Genomic DNA, 24,184 nt, shown 5'->3' on the forward strand with positions numbered 1-24,184 from the left:
AGTCCTTCCGGGTTGGCGGGCTCGGATCCGCCCCCGTCCCGCCCCAAGGTCGGTCAGAGCCGCTCGGCGGCTCCGCGGGGCTGGTGAGCGCTGTTGTGCGGGGCCGCGGGCGGTGCGTGTGCGGGGCCGCGGGCGGTGCGTGTGCGGGGCCGCGGGCGGGACCGGTGCGCGGCGTCGTGTGGGGCCGCCGCGGCACCGTCGCGTTTTCTGGTCGCGGACGAGGGGCGGCCGCTGATGAGGGGAAGGCTACGGTGTCCCATTCTCGGGGGAAGGGAGGGAGGAAGGGAGGGAGGACGCGTGGAGAAGGCAGGTGGCGCGGGAAGGGGCCCCCGGGAGCGCTGCCGGACGAGAAGCGGGATGTGGCGGCTGCGGGCGTTGCCGCGGACAAGGACACGGTGCACGGCAGGGGACGAGCCGCCCGCCGAAGGTCACTCGGACTATAAATAGCTGGAAAGGGGCCGCTCCGCGGGCGCTCGGCGAGGCTCCGGGCGAGAAGCCCTTTCCCGGCCCCCCTGCCCTGCGTGTCCTCCCGGAGTGCGTGCCGTGCTGTCCCGCCCGCCGCGACTCCCTGCGGGAGCTCTGACAGGGATTGGAGGCGTTTGTTTGGTTCCTTGGGGCGCGGCAGGTTTTCACGTGTCACAGTTCCTCTTTTGGGGTAACGGTGTAAAGACGAAACAGCCTGGAGTCACAGAAATGCGATCTCCAGGCCAGTTACCTTGATCTGACAGATATCTTACAAAAAGTTGATTTTGTTTTCTAGCCAGAAAGATAAAGGTGGGAAGAAATGATTGTGTCGCGGCTACTGGCAGTCAGCTGGCCTTAAAGCCGCTGCGTTTACATACCTTCTGTCCAGGGCCATTAATAGCTTTCGCCTTGTTTTTGCGTGTGCCACAGGGATTCCATACGTGGCAAGGAATTTGCTGTGAGGTCTGGGAGCAATGGCGAGCCTCCTGCGCGTTGCTGTCAATGGGTGCTCAGCTCCTGTTTTTGGCAATGTGTTACCACCAAAGGTGTGTTCTGTGAAGATGTGTCTGCGCACGTTTAGAACCCAGCAGGTGCTCAGGTCTCAGGCAGCTCCAAAGCCAGGTAAACTGATTAAACTATTGTAAATAATCTTTTATTTTAAAACATGAATATAAATTGTTTCTTCTTTTTTTTTTTCTTTCAGATCTGCATTAGTACAGAAAAGACTTAAAATAGAAATCATGTCAGCAGCATACTTGAATCAGTTGCAGCACATTTTTAGACTGGCTTTATAGGGCTTACATAGAACGTGTTTGTGTTTATTAAAAGTACTTTGGATCCATGTAGTTTTTATTGCTAGGAGGTCCAAGCTCCTGTTAATACTTACCTTGCTTGAGAGAAGTATTTAAACAAATGCTTCTCTTAGTTAAAAGCCCTGAGTTCCCTAGGAGTTTTGCTGGTGCAGCTTTTTGTGTGCACGTGAGAAAAAATACAGACCTCGCAAAGAGAACATCTTGCAAGCAGGACTATATGTAGATATAATCAGCCCATCCAAAAAAATCTGTTAAGTTTGTTCAGGAAACTCTTACATTGTACCACTCTGAAAAACTTTTGATCTGCATCATAGTGTGTAGGATTTATGAGTATATTTACACTACTTCCATTTTAGCAGATAATGGACCAGTTCAGGTATTTTCAATGGAAAAAGAAGCGTGAAAGGGGCCATCCTTGTTTTCAGTTTCTCATAGGAGCCTGGTGTACGAGCATCAGAACTACCATTTTTTCCTCTGTTCTATGCTGTACGTAGCCTTACATTTGGAGGACTGGAGAATACATAATGCAGGTTTAATGCTGTTTTTGCCCATTAGTCCTGCATGGGTCATGCTTCCCTTGGAATTTAGAGACCCTGTTTCAGTGCAGATACAGGGTCTTAGCCTGCAACTGATTAATGTGAAGAGTTGGACTAATTGCATACATGATGCTTGGTTTTTCAAATGTAGACAGTAGGTAACTGCATTAGATACTTCAGAGAATTAGGAAAGTAGTGCTGTTTAGGAGCAGAAGTGTCTGGCTGTGAAAACATGGGACACAAAATTAGCATGTATAACTGAGAAGCCTGTGATGCATAGAACTTCTGGCAATACTGACATTAAGTGGTGCATTCTGTGGTCCTTTCAACTTGGTGACTGAAGACTTTGGAAATTCCGAAGAAATGTCAGGAGAGGAAGTTTCTTTACTCTGAGGGCTCCTGATAATCTGTGTCATGTGGCCTTTTACCGTAGTGGCACGGTGAAATCTGAATTTATTTGATCTGATAGATTTGTGATGCTCTGATTTTTTTTTTTTTCTATATTAAATGTCTGAATGAGACATCTGTCAGTTTTGGCATGGCAAATTGTCCCTTGGTTGGGAGTGTAAACTGACACTTAGGAAACTGGGTTCAAAGTTCTTTCTCAAATGTCCCAGGTAAGTGTCCTTGTCGTCGTTTGAGTTTGGAATCGATCTTTTTATTTGATTTTGACCACAAATTTGATCATGAAACTGAAGAATCTCTTCAGTTTTACTGAAATTGGTGTGCTACTCTGGGTATGCATTTTCTTGTTTTTAAGAATCACGATTGAAAAATTTTTCTAGAAGGATGGAGAATTCTGATTAGTGTCATGTGTTTAACTTTCAGGGCTGCCCCTTCATATCTGTTGTGTGGAAGCCCTTATTTAAGGATTAGTAGTATTCATGAAATGCAGTTGTTTAATATGGAGAATTACAAGTTTGGTAGTTTTTTGGTTGATAATTGAGCTGTCCTCATAGTTCATTTTGGTAACATGTGATTTGTTATTCAGTAGAGGACAAATCAAGGATTAAACAGTAATTGAATGACATAGTGGTAGCAGTACTACAGCTTATATTTACATTTTAAGTGCTCTAGAATCAAAATGTAATAGCATACAAAATAACTACGTTTTATTCTTTCAGATATTATCTTTGATTGCAGTAACACTTGGTAAAATCACTGTAACTCTTAAGTTTTCTGAGAAGGTTAGTGTCTCAGTAATTCTTCTAAAGCCTGTAGTTATTGTTTTCCTTCTCTCAGATTAGGTTTCATTCCATCCAGACTGTGTTATGTACAAGAGTAACAGCTGCTTGAGGGGTGATATGGAGTCATCTGAAAAGTAAACTTGGAGGATGGATAACTTTCTTACTGCTGTTTATTTTGCTGCTACTTGTTTATTAGAAACATAGGAATTTTGATACGGGAGTAAACACCTATTCGTGTAACCTGTCTCAGTCACTAGTACCAGATGCTTCAGAAACAGAGGCAATTTGTAATTCCTTGCTTCCGTAAGAGGAGGGACCAGGTGTTTGTTTAATCTTTTGTATCATTTTTTTTCTCCTTTTGCCAACATCATATTGGTGTTCTTCGGAATATGTCCTCATCTTCAGAACAGGTGAGATGGTTTGTTTAAAGGTTATTAGAGAAACATAAACAATAGGTGGGTTACATATCCTCTTCTTCCATCCCAGAACATGTGGCATATAGTCAAAACTTCTCCTTTTCTCTAAGTCAGCCTCTAGTATTTGTTGATACTATTTTGCTGCAGGCTACTTCCCAAAATTGTGTTAAGGAGGTTAAAAACCTGTATTTTTTCACTATAGTTTTAGCTTAGAATCATCTTTAGGATTCTTGTAGATGGAAGTTACGTGGTGAAGATCACTTTCATAGTTTTGTTTACCTGAAGTAAGGACATATTTGTCCTCAGTACACAGTCAAGATTATGGTAAGGAGATGAGATATAGTGAATTCTTAGTAGTTTTTCTAAATTCTAGTCTATGTATAAAGCATACTAAGCATTTCATTGAAGTGCATATTCCTTTCTAAGGCCTGTGAATGATTCTACTTCTGATAGTAGCATAATTATATTGGTTTTGATTTTTTTGTATCAAAAAAGTACTGTGTATCTCCTATGCCCATGAACAATTTCTTAAAAATCTTAATGTGACTCAAAGAAGTGCTCCAGGTATGTGTGTATCAATCAGTATTTGGAGAATGTTCTTGATGCCATGAAGCAGTAAGACACTAAAACATACTCAAAGCAGTTCATAGAGAGTTTATCTGACATGAAGGATTAGAAAGGCAACTTGGAAGCTTCACAGTCTCATGCAATTTTGAACACATGGCAAGGATAGCAGATGTGCTTCCTCCAAATAAAAACTTAAATCAAGATCCTAAGTTTATGAACCTAGATTTCAGCCTTTCAAAACTAGTGACTTTAATGAAATTGCTGAGCACAACAAACCAAATCTCTGTTCATTGTATAGCTTCTCCCAAACATGTTATTCGTCATACCCTGTTGTATGTGTCAGCACAGACAGGCAGCTGGGACAACCACAAACTTGTGGCAGAGAAGCACAAGTGGAGGCACAGGTGCCAGTAAATCATCACCAGCCTTCTGTTCACACAGGCCTTACCAAGAGTTATTTCCAGCTGCAAGGTCACTTGAGCAATTTACAGTCCCCTTACCAGTCTTTGGCTTTTTAACCCTTTTCTCCCAAAACCTTGTCTGAAGTTTTATCATAGATCTTTTTTACTTGTAAACATCTGCTTCATTTTGGTGATGAATGATGTGAAAGCTCAGGGTAATCTATTTGAAAAATGTCCTATGCCTGCTCTAGGAGGCTGGCAAACTGACATCTGTTTGCTTATGTATTCATTTTCTTCTGTATTAATTGTTTGCTTTGAGTTTGGTAGTGGGACAGAGGAGAAAAGAAGGGGAGAGGCATATGAGACTTGTATGTTTGATCTTCCCAAAGCATTGGAGGAGGGAATAGTTCTCACTATTGGTCTCTGATTATTCTGCTTGCAAAATAAGGTGCTAATACTTTCTATCTGAAAAAGTTGTACCTATTTTTATTTCGTGCAAGATGTAACAATGTGAAAGAAAGAAGTGAGAAATGAGGAAACACGTTTGACGTCTAGTGAGTGCATATTCCTGTCCCGTGCCTCCTAGCCATTTACTCTTCTGTTCTGGTACTCCACACAAAAACAAGTGAATAAAAAGAAATCAGAAGTATCTATTGTCATTTGAGCCTTTTTAAGATTAATTTTTTTGCTTGGGAAAAATAAAAGCTTTAGTCGTGTCTGTGTTTAAATTTGCAGTCATCTTTCTATTCCCTGTGTGCTATAATTTATTCCTTCTCTCCCATCCTCCCCCTTCTGCCCAGCCCTAACTTTTTCCTGTCTTCCCTACCTCCTCCCCTCTTCCCTTTCCCCCTTCAGCCCCCCCTTCTCCCTCTCAGCACTTCTGTCCTACAGAAACTTCCGAAAGGAGAAAGGGAAGATAGAACTCTAGTTCTTAATATTTCTCAGTGCTTCTTGAAAAGCTTTTTTGCCTTTTATGCTACCCTACAGCTACTTCCTTTCTGAAATTACAATTGGTCTATGCTATCCTAATAAATTTCAATCTTCTAGGTTTCATTCCTGCTTCTGAAAGACAAGAGAGTTCATTTCCACCGAGATGGTTTAGTGAAAATCAGAAGCAGGACTTTATTGTGTAGTAATTAGAAGAGATGAGGAGAAAGGTGCCTTCAAATGACAAAGGGTAATTTGAGTGACAGCAGCAGTTTCCATAGCTGACAAGTGGTTAGTGCTGCTGTGGTAGGTATGGCCTGAGTTGCACGGTTATGTTTAGATGTGGTGTCTGCTGATGAAGCAAATAATTGCAAAGCACTGTTACTTTTGTGGGTCTGTTGTTTTAGATGTGCATTCTCGCTCCTGTTGTGACTTTATGTTCTTTTAATGTATGTTTTTCTTAATTTAATTTTTGTCTTGTAATTGAAATGTTTTAAATGTTCTCCAGCATATAAAATATCAAAACACTTCTGTCTTCAAGCTATTTGTTACTATTTTTTTAGTTAAATTTAAAAGACAAAGCTAAAATTAAAAAAAAAGTAAAAGTAACTAGAATCATAGAGTCATTAAGGTTGGTAAAGACCTCCAAGATTGAGTCCAACCTTTGAACAAACACCACCTTGTTAGCTAAACGATAGCACTGAGTGCCACATCCTGTCATTGCTTGAACACTTCCAGGGATGGTGACCCAACCATATCCCTGGGCAACCCATTCCAACACTTAACCAACCTTTCAGTGAAGAAATTCTTCCTGATGTCCAACCTGCACCTCCCCTGGCTTAACAAAACCACACTTGGCACAGTAATTAGAAAGAATTCCCTTCTTTGTCTGGTGATTTTGCATTTCGTCTTCTTGTTGATGTGTTCAATTTTTTTTTTTTAATGAGTTAATAGACTGAGAAGTGTAGGTAGGTACTCAAGTACCAGTTCTTAGCAATTCTGTACTGTATTTTCAGAACATTATAAGCTAATTGTATCTTGAAAGTTTTAATCAAAATATTTTCATATTTTCAACTTTAAGCACTATATAGTCCAAGTTTTATATAATGGATAAATTATTTTAATATTTTTAAATCTAAACCTAGTTCCTCAAAGTTCTTGTTTTGTAGTATGTTTTTAGCTTTGTTTTTCTTGTTTCTGTCTGAAAGTAAAAAGGAGGCTTTCCTGAAATACTACTTGTCTGGTACAAATTTTCATAGCACAATGCATACATGGACAATTTAAAAGCAGATTTGTAATTTAAAACAAGCCTTTCATCCACCTTCTCCCTTTTTTTTGGTTTGAGGTTTTTTTGGTAGGTTTTATTGTTGTTGTTGTTGCTTGATCATTAATATGAGTGACTGCTTAGACAGCTCAAGTTATATTTCATTAATACATATGTGGTATAAATGTCTTGCATAGTCATGTCACAATCCAGGTTTAAATTTTGGATAGATGTCAGTGAAAGCTGGCACAGGATTGGGCCTGTATTGCGCTGCATGCTGTCGGTATAATTGAAGCAGTGCAGTAGTTTGATATATGGGCACTCTGCTTGAGCCTGTGCATTTATAAATAATACATTTAAATACTTGTTTGGATCAGAGAAATTTAACTCCTAGGCATTAGATTGGAAGCCCACAAATTGTACATAAACAAAGTTAGATGTTTGTCATTTGAAAACATCAGCTAAAATTGATAAATTTTGGCTTCAGCAGTTTTCCTGGTGTTACTTAGTGGAACTTTGAACAAATTAAGACAAGGAGATAATATTGAAGAGAAGTACTGTTGAAGAAGATAGTAGATGGATATTCCATTATTCTTCAACTACTTCTGAATTCACATTTTTCATTTCTGTGGCAACTTTTAGAGTACCTCATTGATGTAGTTGTGCCTGTCAATGTACTTTGTGGTACGTATGTTACATTCATTAATAGTCATTTAAGACAACTGTAATTTGATAGACACTAAACCCACGTTCAGTTAAGATGTAGTTCCACTGTTCAATCTCATTTGTTTATTTCTTCACAATAAAGTGGAAGTGGCTAGAGAGGGATTTAAATCCTCTCCTGAGGCAGAATGTGTTATCACCAGAACACCAGGTATTGTGTAAATCCGAATACCAGTTATACAATGAGAACTGTGTAAACTCTGATGATTATGAACTGCATCAAACACTTGTTGCTGCTTGTGTGGCTGATTGTGCTGACCTGCTGGTTTGCTGAGAGAACAAGTATCTCTAGGAAGATGATGCAATTTAAGGAAATGTGAACTGCGTTCCTAGAAAATAGCATTCTGCTTCCTCTTTCTTTAGGAGGGAGAATTGCTAACTGTGACATGTCTGCATGTGTCTGTACAACATTGAAGAGTGCCTTTAATATCAGTTACTTAGTCTTTAGTACAACTAATTTTGTCTTATCTGTCACTCTTACAGGAATTCCGTATAAACAGCTGACTGTTGGTGTCCCCAAGGAGATATTTGAGAATGAGAAGAGAGTGGCTCTGTCACCAGCTGGAGTTCAAGCCTTGGTTAAACAAGGCTTCAGTGTTGTGGTGGAATCTGGTGCTGGAGAAGCTTCCAAATTTTCTGATGACCATTACAGAGAAGTTGGAGCAAAGATCCAGGGGACCAAGGAAGTCCTGGCTTCGGATTTGATTGTGAAAGTAATTGCTTTATTAATGCATTTCCTATTACATTCTTTTAGGAGAAACCTATAGGTCATTTCTTTGTAATAGTCTGCTGAGAGTTGAGTAAGTAAGGTCCTTTGATATTTTCTGTTCTGAGTTCTGATTCAGTTTTGGTGTTGTTTTTTTTTTTTTTTAAATAGCTCAGGTGTTGCACCTGCATTAAAAAAACTAGTCAATGATAGTGTTGAAGAAATTTGGGATAATTTCTTAGCAGATTTTTAGCTACTTCGTACTTGTGTTTTCTAGAATGAAGTACTCTAAAGCAGACTCAAATCAGGTAAAATCCCTGCTCTAAGACATCTTTCCTCCAAATTTAGTAACACATAAGTTACTCTTTAGATAGTTGCTTGGAATTCTGAAGATACAGGTTTCTAACTTCTTCAGTTCCACAACTCAGTGTGTATCAAAGTATTTGTCACTAGGTGAGTTACAGCTAATTTGGGAAAACTGCTAAAAGTGAAGTTATTTGAGAGGTTTTAGGTTGTGCAGAGTCCTGAAGGAAAAAACCAAAAAGACCTTAAATTTAATGTTGAGGCTTCCCGTAGTTGCTCTGTTTGAAGTTACACATCAGGACTAAAAGTAGAATTTCTGTGAGCTGCTTTGTGAACAACCCTTTTAAGGAGGTTTCTCTTTGAAGAAAAATGAGAAACTTAAGTGAACGTAGGTGGAGATGACTATCTGCTGGACATCTGGCTTGAAATTCCCTGTATATAGTCATGCATTGCCACCTGATTAGTGATTCTTAGCTTGTAGAGCTTAATTGTCATATCTATTGAGTCACCATTTTGCTAAAAAATGGTGGCTTTGAGGTTAGCTGTCTGTTAGAAAAGGCAGTGGCTGCTGGTTAAAAGCCATCAGATCTTTCTGAGGTGACAATTACTGCCCTGTCACCAATCCACCTAGAACTAATTCCAGTATGTACCCTGCAATTAAGAAGGGCAGTTACTCAGTTCAGTTGTATAAACAGCCTTTGATATACTTGCTTCCTTCTGTACTTCATGGACGGGAATGGACAGACTGCAGGCTGGGAGAAAGGCAGTGGGGTGTGTTCTGGTTTCTTTCCTCTGACTGACTTGGAAACTTCTTTCTTCAGGTGAGGGCTCCTGTATACAACTCGGCTCTAGGTGTACATGAGGCAGATCTTTTTAAGACGGCGGCGACCCTGATTAGTTTTATCTACCCAGCACAAAATCCAGACCTCCTGAAAAAACTAGCAGAAAAAAAAGCTACTGTCTTGGCTATGGATCAGGTTCCACGGGTCACCATTGCTCAGGGATATGATGCACTTAGCTCCATGGCCAACATTGCTGGGTATGGTTTTTTTTCTTTTTCAGCTTCACTAAGTATAGCTGGATTAAAAATCATGTGCTTTGATATTCGGTATATCTAAAACAATTCTGCATCTCTATTTTCATGCAGCAGTTTCAAGGAGGATGGTACTGTCGGAGGTGCCAAACTACAAAAGTTTCTTATGGTCAGCTTGGCAGCAAATCAGAACCAGGGTTAAAAAAAAAATAAACAAACTGAAGGCAATTCTAATTCCCCTACTTTTTTGTCTAGTGCCTTTTTGATCTGAGCTGAATCACAGCAATTAAGATATCGTTAAGTCATCCTGAACATAGGTTGGTAGGATCCTCTGTTGGTAGGATCTGATGTTGAGAGGAGCTAACTAACCCAAACACTCAGTATGAGTGCAGTTGCCATGGCAGATGATACAAACAAAAGATATGCCCATATCTTCCGATGTCCCATATCTTCATGCTTTACAACTAGCATTTAGGTACTGGAGTGATTTAAAATGTTGTCAAACTGGTTATTTGGTTCTTTTTTTTTTGACTTAGATGATGTCTGTGAGGCATAATAAGCCTTTGAGAAGGCTTCCAGATTTTGTGCACACAAGCAGTGTACATCCACATACATGTTTAGTTACTTCTCTCAGTTTTAATTTCGTTTTATTTTTATAAAATATAGACATTCATAATGCATTTAAAGGTATAAAATCTGCAGGCTGTATTCCATAGGTGAACTAATTTTGTGGCATACAGACCTCCATATGCCTATTCTATAGGCAGGAAAAAAGGTGGAACAGGGCTGTTGAACCACAAAACTCTTGTAAAAGTGCAAGAAAATGTGCACTTTTATTAAGAAAAGACATTTCCATATTAATGTTAATTTTCAGATAGCTGTTCTGGTGTTAACTTGGTGTCTAACCACCTATTCTTGGATATGGCAAATGGAATAACAAGGTTAAGCTATTTGTCCTAAGTCATACAGCTCTGCAAAAGTTAAGGTTAGAGTATCTTTTCTGAATGTGTGCTTACTCTAAGTGAGCTTACTGCAGAACTACTCAGGGTTTCGCAATTACTTGTTTGTGTTTCCCTCTGTAACAGGCCTCAGGTTACAGCCTTTTAAGGTAGTTACAAAGACCACAGAGTTAACTTTTGGCAAGTTAGGCATGCATTTTTCGAGTAAAATTTTATTTGAAAGAGTGAATAATTGCAGACATCCAGTATACTACCATCCAAAAATTATGTCTGAAAATGCATTAAAAGAAAAAAAAAAAAGGCAAGAAATATGAACAAAAACTATTAAACTTGTGCTCAGTAATAAAATTTTAAGGTTGCTTTATCCTACACATGCTATGGTCAAATGTTTATCCTTTTGATTGATGTCATGAATGGAATTTTACCGAACCTTGGGAAAATACTGATATGTGTTCGTCCTTAATTGACAGTTACAAGGCTGTGGTACTGGCAGCAAATCACTTTGGTCGATTTTTCACGGGTCAAATCACAGCTGCTGGTAAAGTTCCTCCAGCAAAGGTATGTGCAATTAAACACATGGCAAAAGAATATGAGTTCCTGAGCTTAGGTAACCATTGCTGAAACTGTTATTTTTTTTCTACTTTGAAGTTAGTTCCAGAGGCTTTAGAAACTGCTATAGTTAATCTCACACCAGTTTTTGTTTGCATCTTAATCGTAGTTAACTTGTTTTGGGAATAATAGAACAGTTTGAGTTTTATTTTATGTTTGCTTAGTTTTAAACATCAGATTAGCTAGTAGGTGGATTTATCTTTTTTCAAAATGGGGAAAGGAAAGAAAACAGTTAAGAAAAGTCAGAGATATTGGGATTTCTGGGGCGTTGAAAGGTGCAGTGGAAAGGTTTACCTGATACTGGGTTGAAGAGAAATGCAAGTAGAATTAGAGAAGGGAATAAAAAAAGGAAGATAAATCAAGGAGAATACCGCTACTTACTTATATAAACTGTTAACCACAGATGAGTTGGCTCTTAGATATGTGAAATTAGGAGTTACAGCTTTTAAACTGTTAGTTTATGGGACAGCTTTGCCAAAGTAATTTTGTTTTCTGTGTCCTAAGGTACCTTGTTTAAATGGCTGCTTAATGAGATTTATCATTCTAGGTTTTGATCATTGGAGGAGGAGTTGCTGGCCTAGCTTCTGCAGGAGCAGCAAAATCTATGGGTGCAGTGGTTCGTGGATTTGATACTAGGTAGGTGTGTGAAAATAGTAATAACAATCTGAAATTAGTTTTAAGTTGTTTGTGGCTGTATTGCACTGAAATTGTACTGCCATTTTGTAGAGCAATAGACAAGGAAAATTAGAGAGCAAAAATGTTTTTCTTATAGCTACAGCTTCATTAGTTCTTTTCTATTAAACAGCCTTCTTGTATCAAATTTTTACATGCTTAATACAGTATTTGCATTAAAATTATGTACTTATGCTTTATGTAGGAATGGCATCTAATGCTACTTAGCTGTATCTAATTTGAAAGAATGAAAATTAAGATTTATTATGTGCAATATGAAAAAAACACTCTAGTTTCTCAGAAAATCTGCATATACCTTGAAAGAAACTGGAAAGAGGTTATTTTTCATAAAAACATGACCAAAATCACTCTAAAACTTTTCAGATCTTTTAAATTCCCTACTTGAGAACCCTATATACTTTTATATTGAGATGCAAGAATGTTTCTGTCAAGTTCTCTGTGTGTTACCTAACACTGATATTTATTCTGAGTATTTACTGTGATGTCATGGGATGCAAAATAAATTACAGAATAACTTAAAGAATCCAGCTTGAAACACGTCCACCCCAGCAATTTTCCCTGTGAAAATAAGACTTACTAGACTTATTTCCCATTTCACAGTTTAAAGACAGCACCACAGGTTGTATATTTATTACCCATCTTAGACACCTAAGTTTGGGCTGTGGATTTACCTGGTCATGGCAAGAGAAATGCGTGTGCAGAGGTACTCATCAGTTAAACGCTCCGCTTTGAGGCTTTTCTTGGAGCAACTCTGCTGACTGTACAGGAAACGTAGGCTGCCTTCATTTCTTGTCCAAGTCTGTCTGGAACCTAAAATTAGTGATGCAAATTACTTTTTTCACTAAATACAGAAAGTTGAGGACTTCAGTTGTAGTCTCCTCAATCCTGGAATAAGTTATATATCTTCTCTGAAGACTACTACTAAAAACACTGGTGAAGTCATGGTGTATTTTTAAAGTAGTGGCTTCCTCTTCTACAATTTTCTTTTTCTAGAGCTGCAGCTTTGGAACAGTTCAAGTCTCTTGGTGCTGAGCCTTTGGAAGTAGACTTAAAGGAATCTGGAGAGGGACAAGGTGGTTATGCTAAAGAGATGTCAAAAGAATTTATTGAAGCTGAAATGAAACTTTTTGCCAAACAATGCCAAGATGTTGATATTATCATCACTACAGCACTTATTCCAGGTATGTTTTATGTGTAAAATGCTAATTTTTATTTATCCAAGTCAGTAAGTTGGCATATTTTGGAACTGCACCTGCAGTGCAGGGTTAGTGAATTTTATCTATGTGAGCATTAACTTCCACCCTTCTGTGATAAATACCCAGTTTTAAAGTGTGTGCCTCTTTTAAAAACTTTTGGTTTTGTATAGTTTCAGTGTTTGACTCAATACCATCATGTTTTTCTTGTTAAACAAGGAGTAGATCATAATAAAGTAAGAATATATAATTCTCTTGCATACCTTCTGTATCACTGCTGCTTCTGCTCTACAGTTTCTGCACTAAAACAAGTCTGATTGAAATGATGCTGTCTTTGCAATTGAAATGTAGTAAGGTAGAGCTCAGAATTCAGTGCTTTGCATTGCGCAGTATCCCTATTTCAATAACTTCTGATGAGGCATTTTTTTGATTAAGACTTGAATTGTAAGATTAGATGTTATCAAAGTTGGACTTGCTAGCAGCTTTGGTAGACTGCCCGTGCATAACTTTTTTATACACTTTGGAGCAGGATATTCTAGCATCTCTTCTCTCTGTCTTAACAAACTTTCTGTGATATTTTATCCTAGCTACCAATTACTTGAAAATTTTGATTACAAAAATGATATAGGGAGAAGGGAGAAGTAATCTCCTGAGCTCAAGAGATACAAGCTGTATTTTGTTTTTAACTTGCTATGTTTTATCTTGTCAGGTAAAAAAGCTCCTATCTTGTTTAAGAAAGACATGATTGAATCAATGAAAGAGGGTTCAGTTGTTGTGGATTTAGCTGCAGAAGCGGGGGGAAATATTGAGACTACAAAGCCTGGAGAAATGTATGTTCATAAGGTAAGCATTTTAATCCGCAGGTCATTTTCAGTTTACCTGAACTCACATTGTGTTTTGTAAACTGTATTCTGAAAAGGAGTAGCTGATTTTGCTGTTTTGGGCTGAAGAAATTCTGTATATTTGCATTTGGTCACTGTAACATGTATATGAATTTGAATATTTAAAAGAAACAAATATCTTTGTATTGTGTTAATTTGCTTGTTAATGGATGTTATGGAATTCTTGGTACTTAGATTTCCAAGTCCAGTAGTTTGCCTCTGCTGAGTTGAAGGTGTGGTTTGACCTAAAAGAGACAATAGTAGGAATAGGTTCTTTGACTTGCTTATCATCTCCTACGACTGAAGGCTGACAATCCCTGCCATAGGTAAGCCAAGCAGGTTTAGATTATGTTGGTGTTTACTTCAGTATGAAGTCTGTGGCTTAGTTCAGTACAGTTTCAGCTTCAGAAGGGTGCTGGCTTTGTATGTCTTTAGCTTCAAGAACGTGTGTCTCCTGTAGACTATCCAAAGTACTTGTAACCCAAACTAGGTGTACTATAAATTGATTCATGAAAGGAAGCAGTTTGGCTCCGCACTGAACTACTTTGGTTTTGTTCCGGTGTTTACTGGTTCGGTTGAGAACTTGTTTTTCTGCTTTTTGGGTTTTATTTTAGGTACTTATGAGAAATCTACTAGCAATTATAAAAATCTGGTAGCAGATTTCCAAGGTTGTTGTTTGGTATTGCAAGGACACAGTGCCGTTATTTATGAAGCCTTTAGGACGTTGCTGCCATGGTTGTCATGAACAAAAGCAGGGCGCTGTGTGTGTGTATATATCAAAGACTCATGTGTTGCATTTGACTTTGTGGCTTTCTAGGGCTTTTGACGTCATTGGTTATAACCTGAAACTAGAGAACATAGAAGACAAGTAAGCACATACTTCCACGAAGAGTTTATATGGGGTGCTTTTAGTCGGGGAATTACCCCTGGATTTAGTGTACTGGCACTGTACTATGGAAAATGGCAGCAATGCAGAAGTATTAGGATTATGCCAGAGCACTGCATTAAGAAGGCAGAGTTCTGGAAGCTTGCATGGATCTTAACTGTAAGTTGTGGTAGCAGTGTTCTAACACAAGCCTGCCTGAACACTTATGAGTGTATGCCAGTCTCAGCTTCCCCTTCCTCCCAAAAGCCTGAGAGCCAGGTGCACTCTCATTTGTTCTTTAAACAGTGAGGATATATAATGTAACACTTTTACATACACAGGAACCCAGACATACTACTGGCAGAGCTGACTAGCTCTGAGAAAGCTGTCTTCACTCTACTGGCCTATAGAAAGTTGGCTTCTGTGCTTGCCTTCCAGAAAAACAGAGAAGATACCAAGCATTAGGCAGGATAATCTGTTGATTGCTTAAAGAAGTTAAGTTCTGAGAGCATGGTAGGATTATAGGAGAAGACAAGCTCTTGCACTAATGTGCCTTCCGCTTTGTGTAGGAAGAGCCAGTTGCTAATAGTGTTTAAGGTGTTGGTGTACAGAATCATGTTGGATTTTGTAAACGTTGTGTGTAATCCTCCCCTGACTTAATAATGTCAGAACTGCAGGTAGCAGTTTTAGGTGGGGTTATAAGCATAAATAAGTGCAAGAGTTGGAATATGTATTTCCAGAAGGATATACTGGAAAAGATGATGCTCTTTCAGAGATTGCACAAATCCTTATTATTTTACTTGGATTTTTTTTCAGGGTGTTACACACATTGGCTACACAGATCTGCCCAGCAGGATGGCTACTCAGGCCAGTACCCTGTATTCCAATAATATTATCAAACTTCTAAAGGCTATTAGTCCTGACAAAGAGAACTTCTACTTTGATCCAAAAGATGAATTTGATTACGGGACTCTGGATCATGTTATTAGAGGAACTGTAGTAATGAAGGTAAGCCCGTAAATATTCTCCTCTTAATTTGTAAGTACATCTTTAACCTTTATCACTACTGTCTCTTCTGGAGCCCCTGGTGGTCTAGTGGTAAAGGCGCGGCGCTGTCACCGCCGAGACCCGGGTTCGATTCCCGGTCAGGGCCACTCCCGGGCAGGTGGAGCTCGTTAGCCCTTAAAGGCAACCCACCTACGTCCTGAGGACCTCGCTGCCACCGTCCAAGCTCGCTTGGCCCCGGCAGATGAACCTTAGGATTAAAGGGTGGGCTCAGTTCCGCGCACACTGTGTCTCACCTAAAAAATCCAATGCGCAGGCTGGAAGGTGGAAAGACCTTCCCCGGATCTTCACTCGTGAAGACTGGCCATTATTATTATTATATTACTGTCTCTTCTAAATGCATTTGAACATACTGCATGCCAACAGATTTCAGAGGTGGCTTGATTAGAGTGTGAGTGTGTATAATTGTGTGTTTATTCAGCTGAGCATTCCTCTGTCCCTTTTTGTTGTGGGAAACCTCTTTACCTTGTCTTCTTATTAAGATTAAACAAATACCTAATTTGTCTACTGTTGAAAAATAACAAAAAGATAAAGTTTATTGTATTCATGTGATAAAAGCATAATATTTAAAACATATTTGAGACTTTTCTACAGGACTAGAAAAACATTCTTCCTTTATTTTTTATTTTTTTTTAAATACATTTTTCTTTTATAGTAACAGTAACTTCAGAAAAAATTGGTGAAACTAGAATATACAGGATACTTTAAGCTTTATTAGGAAATAATAAAATACAAACTCAGGGAATCAACCAATTTAGGTAAGAGGTATTAATTTCAGTTGAGTTTTGGTGCCTAATGTGGCCAATACTTTATGATACTTGAGGAGACTTGCACTGACTTCAGCTCTCCCAGACCACTGTTGTGGTGTATACAACTTGAGACTGACAGCTCCACAGTTCCCTCTCTGGATACCTGGAGAACAGCAAAAAATATGAGACATTATGCTTGGTCTGGATAGGCTCTGATTCAATTCAGACCTATAGCATATTTTACAGACTTGTACTGATGCAGAAAAGGAAGAAATTCCTGTGGTATGGCTGTAGGATGTTAGAACTTAACGTGAACTTTGCATTATTAAGAAGAAAAGGCTTCGCTAACTACAAAGTGTCTACCATGTTAGGCATAACTGTAAATATTTCTTGTTAGGATGGCAAGATCATTTTCCCAGCACCTCCACCAAATAATATTCCTCAAGGAGCACCTGTGAAGCAGAAGACTGTAGCAGAGCTGGAAGCGGAAAAAGCAGCTACTATTACGCCTTTCAGAAAGACTATGACTAGTGCATCTGTGTACACAGCAGGTAGGCAACTTCCAGAGCTGGAGAACTCACTTGGCTAATACTTCTAAAGTGACTCATAATTTAACACATTCAATTTAATAACTATTTGGTAGTGCAGCTGATTGTCTGGTGTATCCCAGTGCAAAATCAGTATAGTATAATAATTGCTTTTAAGAGGGAAACCAAAACTGTAGAAATTTAACCAAAAATATTAACATTTCAACAAGTGCTGACTCATGTGGTGTGCATTTATGTATGTTTGGCTCTATTTAAATATCAGTAAAATGCTTCAAGTTCTGAAGGACTCCTACCAGGGACTGTTCCCATACTTTGCAGCAGAATCAGTTCAATAGCATTGCTTTCTTCAAATTTTACTGTATTGGGTGAGAGTTAAATGCTCACAGTCTTACTGAAATACTAGGAATAGGACCATTGTCTTGACAAAAGAATACTGTCTCTGTGTAATTTCGTACTCTCAGTGCATCAGAACTTCAATGTGAGGTAATTCATGAATTGAGTATTCTTAATTTTAATCTCTGTTTTTCATACATATGCTTTGATATGTTCCAAGTAGTATCTCAATATGATTGTGACTCTTCTACATTTTTTCTATAAACAGGAGAGGACGGGATTTAGTGTTTGTATAGAAATGTATCTTTGCTGTGGTGTGTGCATGCATAACAAATAGATGTGAAATCTGTTTATGGCTTTGTTTTCTATTGTAAAAGAAACAGTAGCACCGAAAGAACTTTGTGTTTCAAGAAGGTGATCCACCTGATCTTGAAACAAATCCATGCACAGAACTCCATTTTGCTTTTATGTGACTATTGGACTCCTGTTGTATACAGTTTAAATGTAAGGAATCATTGAAAAGTTACAGAGTTTTCATGTGCTTTTCTCCTAGGTTTAGCTGGTATGTTAGGACTGGGCATTGTGGCACCGAATGCTGCTTTCACTCAGATGGTGACAACATTTGGCCTGGCTGGAATAGTGGGGTACCACACAGTGTGGGGTGTGACTCCTGCTCTGCACTCTCCACTCATGTCGGTGACTAATGCTATCTCAGGTGAGTAGCTGTCACACAGCTGCTTATTTTCTATTTGATCTAGGCACAGCTCCTTTTACTTGAACTTTAGACAAAAGTCTGCTGATAGGCCTTTTTTGAATGCCAAAGAGCCTTGTACTTCTTAATTAAGTTTACTTTCCTAAATAGCAAGGTCACCTGAAACATAGTCTTTCTGAGAGTATGACGTTTCAAAAGAAGGGCAAATGTGCTGCTGTGTAGTTTTAATTCTCATAAGTAATTTTTTACTCATGGCCTGTTTATGTTAAAGTTTGTTTTACTTGGAGTGCTGCAGTCTGCTTTCATAGAACACATCATTCCTCCCATCTCTGCAGAACGTTGCCTTGAAAATAACTTATCTCTCATATTTTTTGCATTCTTTTATTCTTAACCTCTAACTATGTGTTTTGAGAGACAGGGAAAAAGAAAAAATTCCTGAATTACCAATAAGACTCATAACTCATAATGGGTAGGATTTTATATATCTGTGTGTGGCAGGTCACAAATCTGATTTACTTTGGTTATTAAAAGCAAAATTTCTTTTATTGAAAAAGCACTTATAGACTAACTCTGCTTCAGGCACTGTTCTTTAAAACTACATTCATACACTATTTTCTTTTCTTTTGGAATGTGTTTGTATTGCTGAAAAAAACCATGATAGTCTTTCCTCAAAGAGTAATGTATAGAGTAGGGGTCAAAATTTGAGTTGGTTGATATTTGTTTGACTGTTGAAAATGTATAGAGCCTTTTAAGGTTCAGTAACACTTCTTTTCTTTTCAATAGGTCTAACTGCAGTTGGTGGGCTGGTATTGATGGGAGGACACTATCTTCCTGAAAACACTTCTCAAGGTTTAGCAGTGCTTTCAGCCTTTATATCTTCAGTCAATATTGCAGGTAAGAATGTTAGGTTTTCTCCTGAGAGTAACTTCAAGCACTTGTATAATTTTATAATTTTTTTAGCTCTTTAATTGTATAGATTCCAGAAATAAAAATCTGGGAATAGGATCTGAGAGCATTCTTCAATGTAAAGACACCACCCTTCCAATTTTCATATTAGTTATTGTATCTGGTTGACATACTCTGTAGAGTAACCTTTTTTTAGGGAAATATTTAAATGTGCATGTTTCCTTTACAGTAAATTTGGGTGATGATTGTATTATATATTTTCGTGTATATCCCAAGATGGTAATGGATTTGTACTTGTAATCATTTTCCTACTTGAAATATGTCTTAATGGCATAGAACAAAATTCTTGTTCGAGCTTCAGAAGTCTCAGCTTCAATAATAAAAAAGATAGGAAAGTGAGCAATGTGTCTTATGAATACTGCTTTTTCTAGATTAGATAGAGAAAAGGATACAGTTATAAACCAAGTTGTATCCTATAGTCAGTGTAGAGTATAGAGCCAGAGCAAGTCCTCCTCGTCTTTTGAATTTCTTCCACAGGCTAAGAGGCAACAGGATCGAACCCTGATCGCACCTTTGTTTCCGTGTGGTTTTCTAGGTTAGCTCTGCAGAGGCTTTATTGGTGTCAGTTGCTAAAATGCGTGGTCATATGGTTTTACTACATATTTCTCTTACGTTTTGGCATATGCTTAGTTTCAGATTTTATTTTTCTTAAGGTTGTTCCTTTACTTTGGCCAGGTGGATTTTTAGTCACACAGAGAATGCTGGATATGTTCAAACGTCCCACAGATCCTCCTGAGTACAACTACTTGTACCTGCTTCCTGGTGGTGTATTTGTAGGAGGCTATGCAGCAGCTCTCAGTGGTGGCTACAGTATTGAACAGGTGAGAAGGTGACTTTATGGTTCTTAGCCCACTGTTCACTTTAATGTCGTGCCCATGCTGTTGAGGAGTAAATACATAATCCATAATCTTTTCATCAGCTTCATATTTCCACAAGGCCAGTCAGAAGCTTATTATCTTTAAGTTGGCAATCATACTCCAGATGATGAATCTGCAGATTTTAAAAAGTTGCAACAGTTGTTGCTGTTTGTTTTTGTGTAAAGCAACAGGTACTTTTATTTATTGGGCTGTTTTCCTAAATTTGAGCTGTGGCCTCACCGGTACTGAGTGCAGGGGAATGATCACTGCCCTAGTTCTGCTAGCTATACTATTGCAGATAGTTCAGAACTATCTGAACTATCAGTTCAAATATGGCATTAGCAAATTTTAAACTATTCCTGTGATGAACGGGACCTTTTAGCTTTGGATTTGTACTAGGGAAAAACTTGCTTCTGAACTGATGAGGAAAATAAGTTTGACTCTCCTATTCATGCTGCAGATAAACAAAGGTTGTAAACTGTGAGAAAAGTTTTATCAATATCACATTTTAACTGGCCAAAATCACAACATGAAGAACAGTTTTTCACAGTCAGGAGTTTTGACTTCATTTAAGAACTGTGACTTAAAACACATTCTGGAAAAATCAGCCCTGTTATGTAATAATCAGAAATATTTTTAATAGTGATGCAATTTGTCACTGCTTTGTATTGATGGTATTCTTATTTTAAAGATGATGTATCTGGGGTCAGGACTATGCTGTGTTGGTGCCCTGGCTGGTCTGTCTACTCAAGGAACAGCTCGTCTTGGAAATGCTTTGGGTATGATAGGTGTTTCAGGAGGTTTAGCAGCAACTCTTGGAAGCCTTAATCCTTCACCTGAATTGTTGGCACAGATGTCAGGTGCAATGGCACTTGGTGGTACCATAGGTATGTATGTGATTCTGTGAACTAGCAATCTATGTTCTGTGCATGCATTTGTGCAAGCTGTATATACATAAAATACTGTATAGCTTGCAGGTGAATTGACTAGCTTACATTTGTAGCTTGTGCACTATTATTTTGCAAATACAGGAACAGAAAAAACAAACTTCCAGGGCTTTTTTTAATGCTTCAGACTCTGGTAAAGAATGGGAGACTGGTGGAAAATCAGGAACACATCATCTGTATTAGGGGAACGGGGTGTCCAGAGGTGAATGAGATTGCCCAGCTTCATACTTGTGTTCAGTTCCTGACTGAATACTTCAAATTGCCTTTTTCACACTGTGCTTTTGTCACAGAAATCATTAAATTTCTCAATATTTAGTGATGCTTCTAAGAACATGATATGCTGTAATCTTCTGTTTTTCCTGATGCCCCCATGTACACATGTGCAGCCTTCAGTTCAATGCCATAGCAGTTTTCTAGTTGGAACAGTGTTGTGTGTGTGTATTCACTGCACATTGAACCATGCTGCATTAATTTCCAGTTGAACAGATTGGTTGTGTTTTGTAAGACTTCCCTTCTGTTTTCAACTTTCCATAGGTCTGACAATTGCTAAACGCATCCAGATCACAGATCTGCCTCAGCTGGTGGCTGCTTTCCACAGTTTGGTTGGTCTGGCTGCTGTGCTCACCTGTGTAGCAGAATACATGATCGAGTATCCTCACTTTGCTACTGATCCAGCTGCAAACCTCACTAAGATTGTGGCCTATCTTGGCACGTACATTGGTGGGGTGACTTTCAGTGGCTCCCTTGTTGCATATGGAAAACTGCAAGGTGAGACCTTCTATTCAGAATTATGTATTTGTTAAAGGTCCCCCCCTCCCCTCGGGATTTAGCTCTGCCTTCAGACTGCTATGTAATTAGAAAGGATGACTTTATTTTGCATTAGGTAAAGGTTTATATGTTTAATTCTAATGAGCATACTTTTTTGTTTTTAATTATAGTTAATTTGTGTACAGTTATTTTGTGAAAGGATCTCCTCAGTGATTAGGCATATTACTACTATTCGTTATGTAGTCATGTAAACTTCCCTCAATTCATCTTTTCTAGAAATAAGTGTTGCTTTAGTATTGCTCAGACACTACCTGATGCCTTTTCTCACATTAATTGTATTGAACTTTTATGATCACAGCTTTGTGTTACTGAACAGACATGTTAATTGAAACCCTGGTGTTACAGGATTCAGTGAGCACTGCTAATAGGTATAGGATTTTGTTCTTAACACTGCAGGCTTTGTTCAGGTGGGCAACTTGCAGGATTGGTTGAGGCTGCCTCACTTTAAATCATCCAGTTCACTGTCTGTTTATCTCCTGTGACACCTCTATGCTTCATACCTCTTACTGTTTTAGTAAATACGCTTTGTAAGTTCAGTAGTTGCTAATTCCTGATTCTTATGCACATGAAGGTTCCTTATTGCATTTATTTTTGGTTTTGTAAGTATACAGCTTTTGAGAGACTCAGGTAATACCTTTATGAAGAACTTTAAGCTAAGAGCTTCCTATTACCTGTTTTGTTGTTAGCTTTACAGTAGTTCCTTTGGGAAACATCTGTTTGCTTTCTTCAGTGTTTATGAGACCAGCCATTGAAGGAGGAAGCATGATATGGATGGAAAGCTGTCATCTCTAATAATCTTTTGAAGTATTTCTCGGTAGTTTGTGTTTCTAAGTAGTTATTCCCTTCTTCTCAGTTATATTTTTTTCTCCCTTCATCCTACCCCCTCTTGTGATTTGTGTGCCCATCCCCAGTGAACTTCATTGTCTGCTTCAGCCCACTTCCTGTTTATTTTCCCCCCCTTGCATAGTCATATCATCATTATATGAAATACTAGGCTTACCTGTACTATTGAACTACTGTTTGTGTACTGTGGAAGAGGTCGTAGGTCACACACTTTGACCCCAGTCCTGAGACCATCAGTTCCTTCTTCCCCTGAATTCAGCTAAATTTAAACGAGATACTCTGTTACTTCTGATGCAAGTAATTACTGAGAAACTTGCATTATTTCTACTCTTTGCTATGCTGTTTGGAAAAAAAAAGAGCCTAGTATGAGAATAAATATGTGATTGTCTTTTTAAACCAACTCACACAAATAGTGAGCCCCCTTTTCTCCTCAAGTCTCTGCCAGTGTGGGAAGCTTGGGAGGTCTGTGTAACTGAAGGTAGTGGTGAAATTAAAGCATTTGAAAGCAGGAATGTTTTGTATTTGTTGTTATCTATGTAGTCATATTTTTCTAAGCACACAACTTTTGAGAGGCTGAGATTGTATCTGTCTAGAAGTTCCAGTTAAAAGCTTCCTACAACAATGTATCTTATACAACATGCCAAGACTTGGGATCAAAATGAAAGAACATTTTTGAAGGAAAAATAAAAAGGCTTTTCAAGAACAGCAGAGATTTTTATTACTATTCTGGAGCACTTTAGTGAAATAAGGAAATAAACTGAGTCTAAGCAGGAATATTTGAAAATCTGGAGTGAGTTGAATGTTTTGCAATTCTGAGTCATGACAAGGTCTCAGCCTCAACCAACTTGTTTTATCTTCTGCCCCTCCCTTTTTCTCTTTTTAATTTTTCTTTTACTGAGTTGCTCAGCCTTCTCTGAAGACAAGAACCAGGCTCTCCCGAATGTACATGTCAGTCTCTGAATATGCATTTTATTGCAGGTATCCTGAATTCTGCCCCTCTGCTCTTGCCTGGTCGACATGCATTAAATGCGGGATTGCTGGCTGCCAGCATTGGCGGAATGATTCCGTACATGATGGATCCCAGTTACACTACAGGAATTACTTGCCTAGGTTCTGTGTCAGCGCTCTCAGCCATCATGGTAAGTTGAGAAATTGTAGGTGAAACAAATTAAACAAGCAGTTTGTTCTCCAGCTTTGCAAGTTTCCTCTTAAGGATTATAATGTACCCTCCTGAGCCACAGTTGGCGTAGTGCCTGCCTGCGTGGTAACTTGCAGCAGCAAGTAGCAACTGACTTGCCTAAATCTAGCAGTAAACCAGAACTGTTCAAGGGAACAGGCGTGTATGTATATAATTACTTTTTGCAGCAATTGATTTATGAAGCATTCTGTACGACAAAATTATGTTTTAGGAGACTTTTTGGGAAATAATTGCTTAAAATACTTGAAAGAACTCTGAATCCACAGTTTTTCATAATAACTTATTAAGATTATCCCCACGTGTAACTTTTTCCATTCACTCACAGTGGTGCACACCAGTGTTGCACAATTTACCCTGAATATTACCATTCTGTAAACTGAATCTTGCAAAGACTGCTCAATATGAATCCTTTAACACTATAAACAATTCCAGGGAGCTGGTAGGATATTTTTGCAAGTAAAAATATGTGATTAAGCACAGGATGAGGACAGTGGAGCACCTTTCTATACTCTCTCAAAAGGAAATACTCTCTCAGGCCACAACTTGAACAAGTGTACCTACACTGAAAACACTTGATTAGGTCATTAAGTAAGTTGGT

At 38.5% G+C, this 24,184-nt stretch overlaps 2 protein-coding genes across 4 annotated transcripts in view; one reads left to right on the top strand and one right to left on the bottom strand.

Annotated features, from left to right (window-relative positions):
- The first annotated feature begins 21 nt into the window (after window positions 1-21).
- NNT (nicotinamide nucleotide transhydrogenase) overlaps window positions 22-24,184 on the top strand; it is a 42,759-nt gene continuing 18,596 nt past the window's right edge. Inside the window, exons 1-16 of one of the 3 annotated variants that reach the window (XM_050329496.1) lie at window positions 22-112; window positions 895-1,086; window positions 7,782-8,011; window positions 9,129-9,346; window positions 10,770-10,857; window positions 11,456-11,544; window positions 12,595-12,782; window positions 13,504-13,637; window positions 15,357-15,548; window positions 16,752-16,905; window positions 17,789-17,950; window positions 18,731-18,841; window positions 19,589-19,734; window positions 20,462-20,657; window positions 21,252-21,485; window positions 23,367-23,527. In XM_050329496.1, the coding sequence (XP_050185453.1) occupies window positions 939-1,086; window positions 7,782-8,011; window positions 9,129-9,346; window positions 10,770-10,857; window positions 11,456-11,544; window positions 12,595-12,782; window positions 13,504-13,637; window positions 15,357-15,548; window positions 16,752-16,905; window positions 17,789-17,950; window positions 18,731-18,841; window positions 19,589-19,734; window positions 20,462-20,657; window positions 21,252-21,485; window positions 23,367-23,527 (2,451 nt within the window). In that variant the 5' untranslated portion in view covers window positions 22-112; window positions 895-938. Of the gene's footprint in view, window positions 113-894; window positions 1,087-3,575; window positions 5,562-7,781; window positions 8,012-9,128; window positions 9,347-10,769; window positions 10,858-11,455; window positions 11,545-12,594; window positions 12,783-13,503; window positions 13,638-15,356; window positions 15,549-16,751; window positions 16,906-17,788; window positions 17,951-18,730; window positions 18,842-19,588; window positions 19,735-20,461; window positions 20,658-21,251; window positions 21,486-23,366; window positions 23,528-24,184 lie in introns of those variants that run through there. The other 2 variants (XM_050329497.1, XM_050329498.1) reach the window with 2 other exon arrangements.
- Window positions 5,039-24,184, bottom strand: part of FGF10 (fibroblast growth factor 10) — a 255,163-nt gene continuing 236,017 nt past the window's right edge. Inside the window, exon 4 of the transcript XR_007630574.1 lies at window positions 5,039-5,050. The gene's annotated coding sequence lies outside the window, so the exon portion shown is untranslated. The remainder of the gene's footprint in view (window positions 5,051-24,184) is intronic.

The sequence above is a fragment of the Myiozetetes cayanensis genome, unplaced genomic scaffold, assembly GCF_022539395.1.
Source record: "Myiozetetes cayanensis isolate MyiCay16 unplaced genomic scaffold, myiCay2020 scf4, whole genome shotgun sequence".
In the NCBI taxonomy this organism is placed as follows: Eukaryota; Metazoa; Chordata; class Aves; order Passeriformes; family Tyrannidae; genus Myiozetetes; species Myiozetetes cayanensis.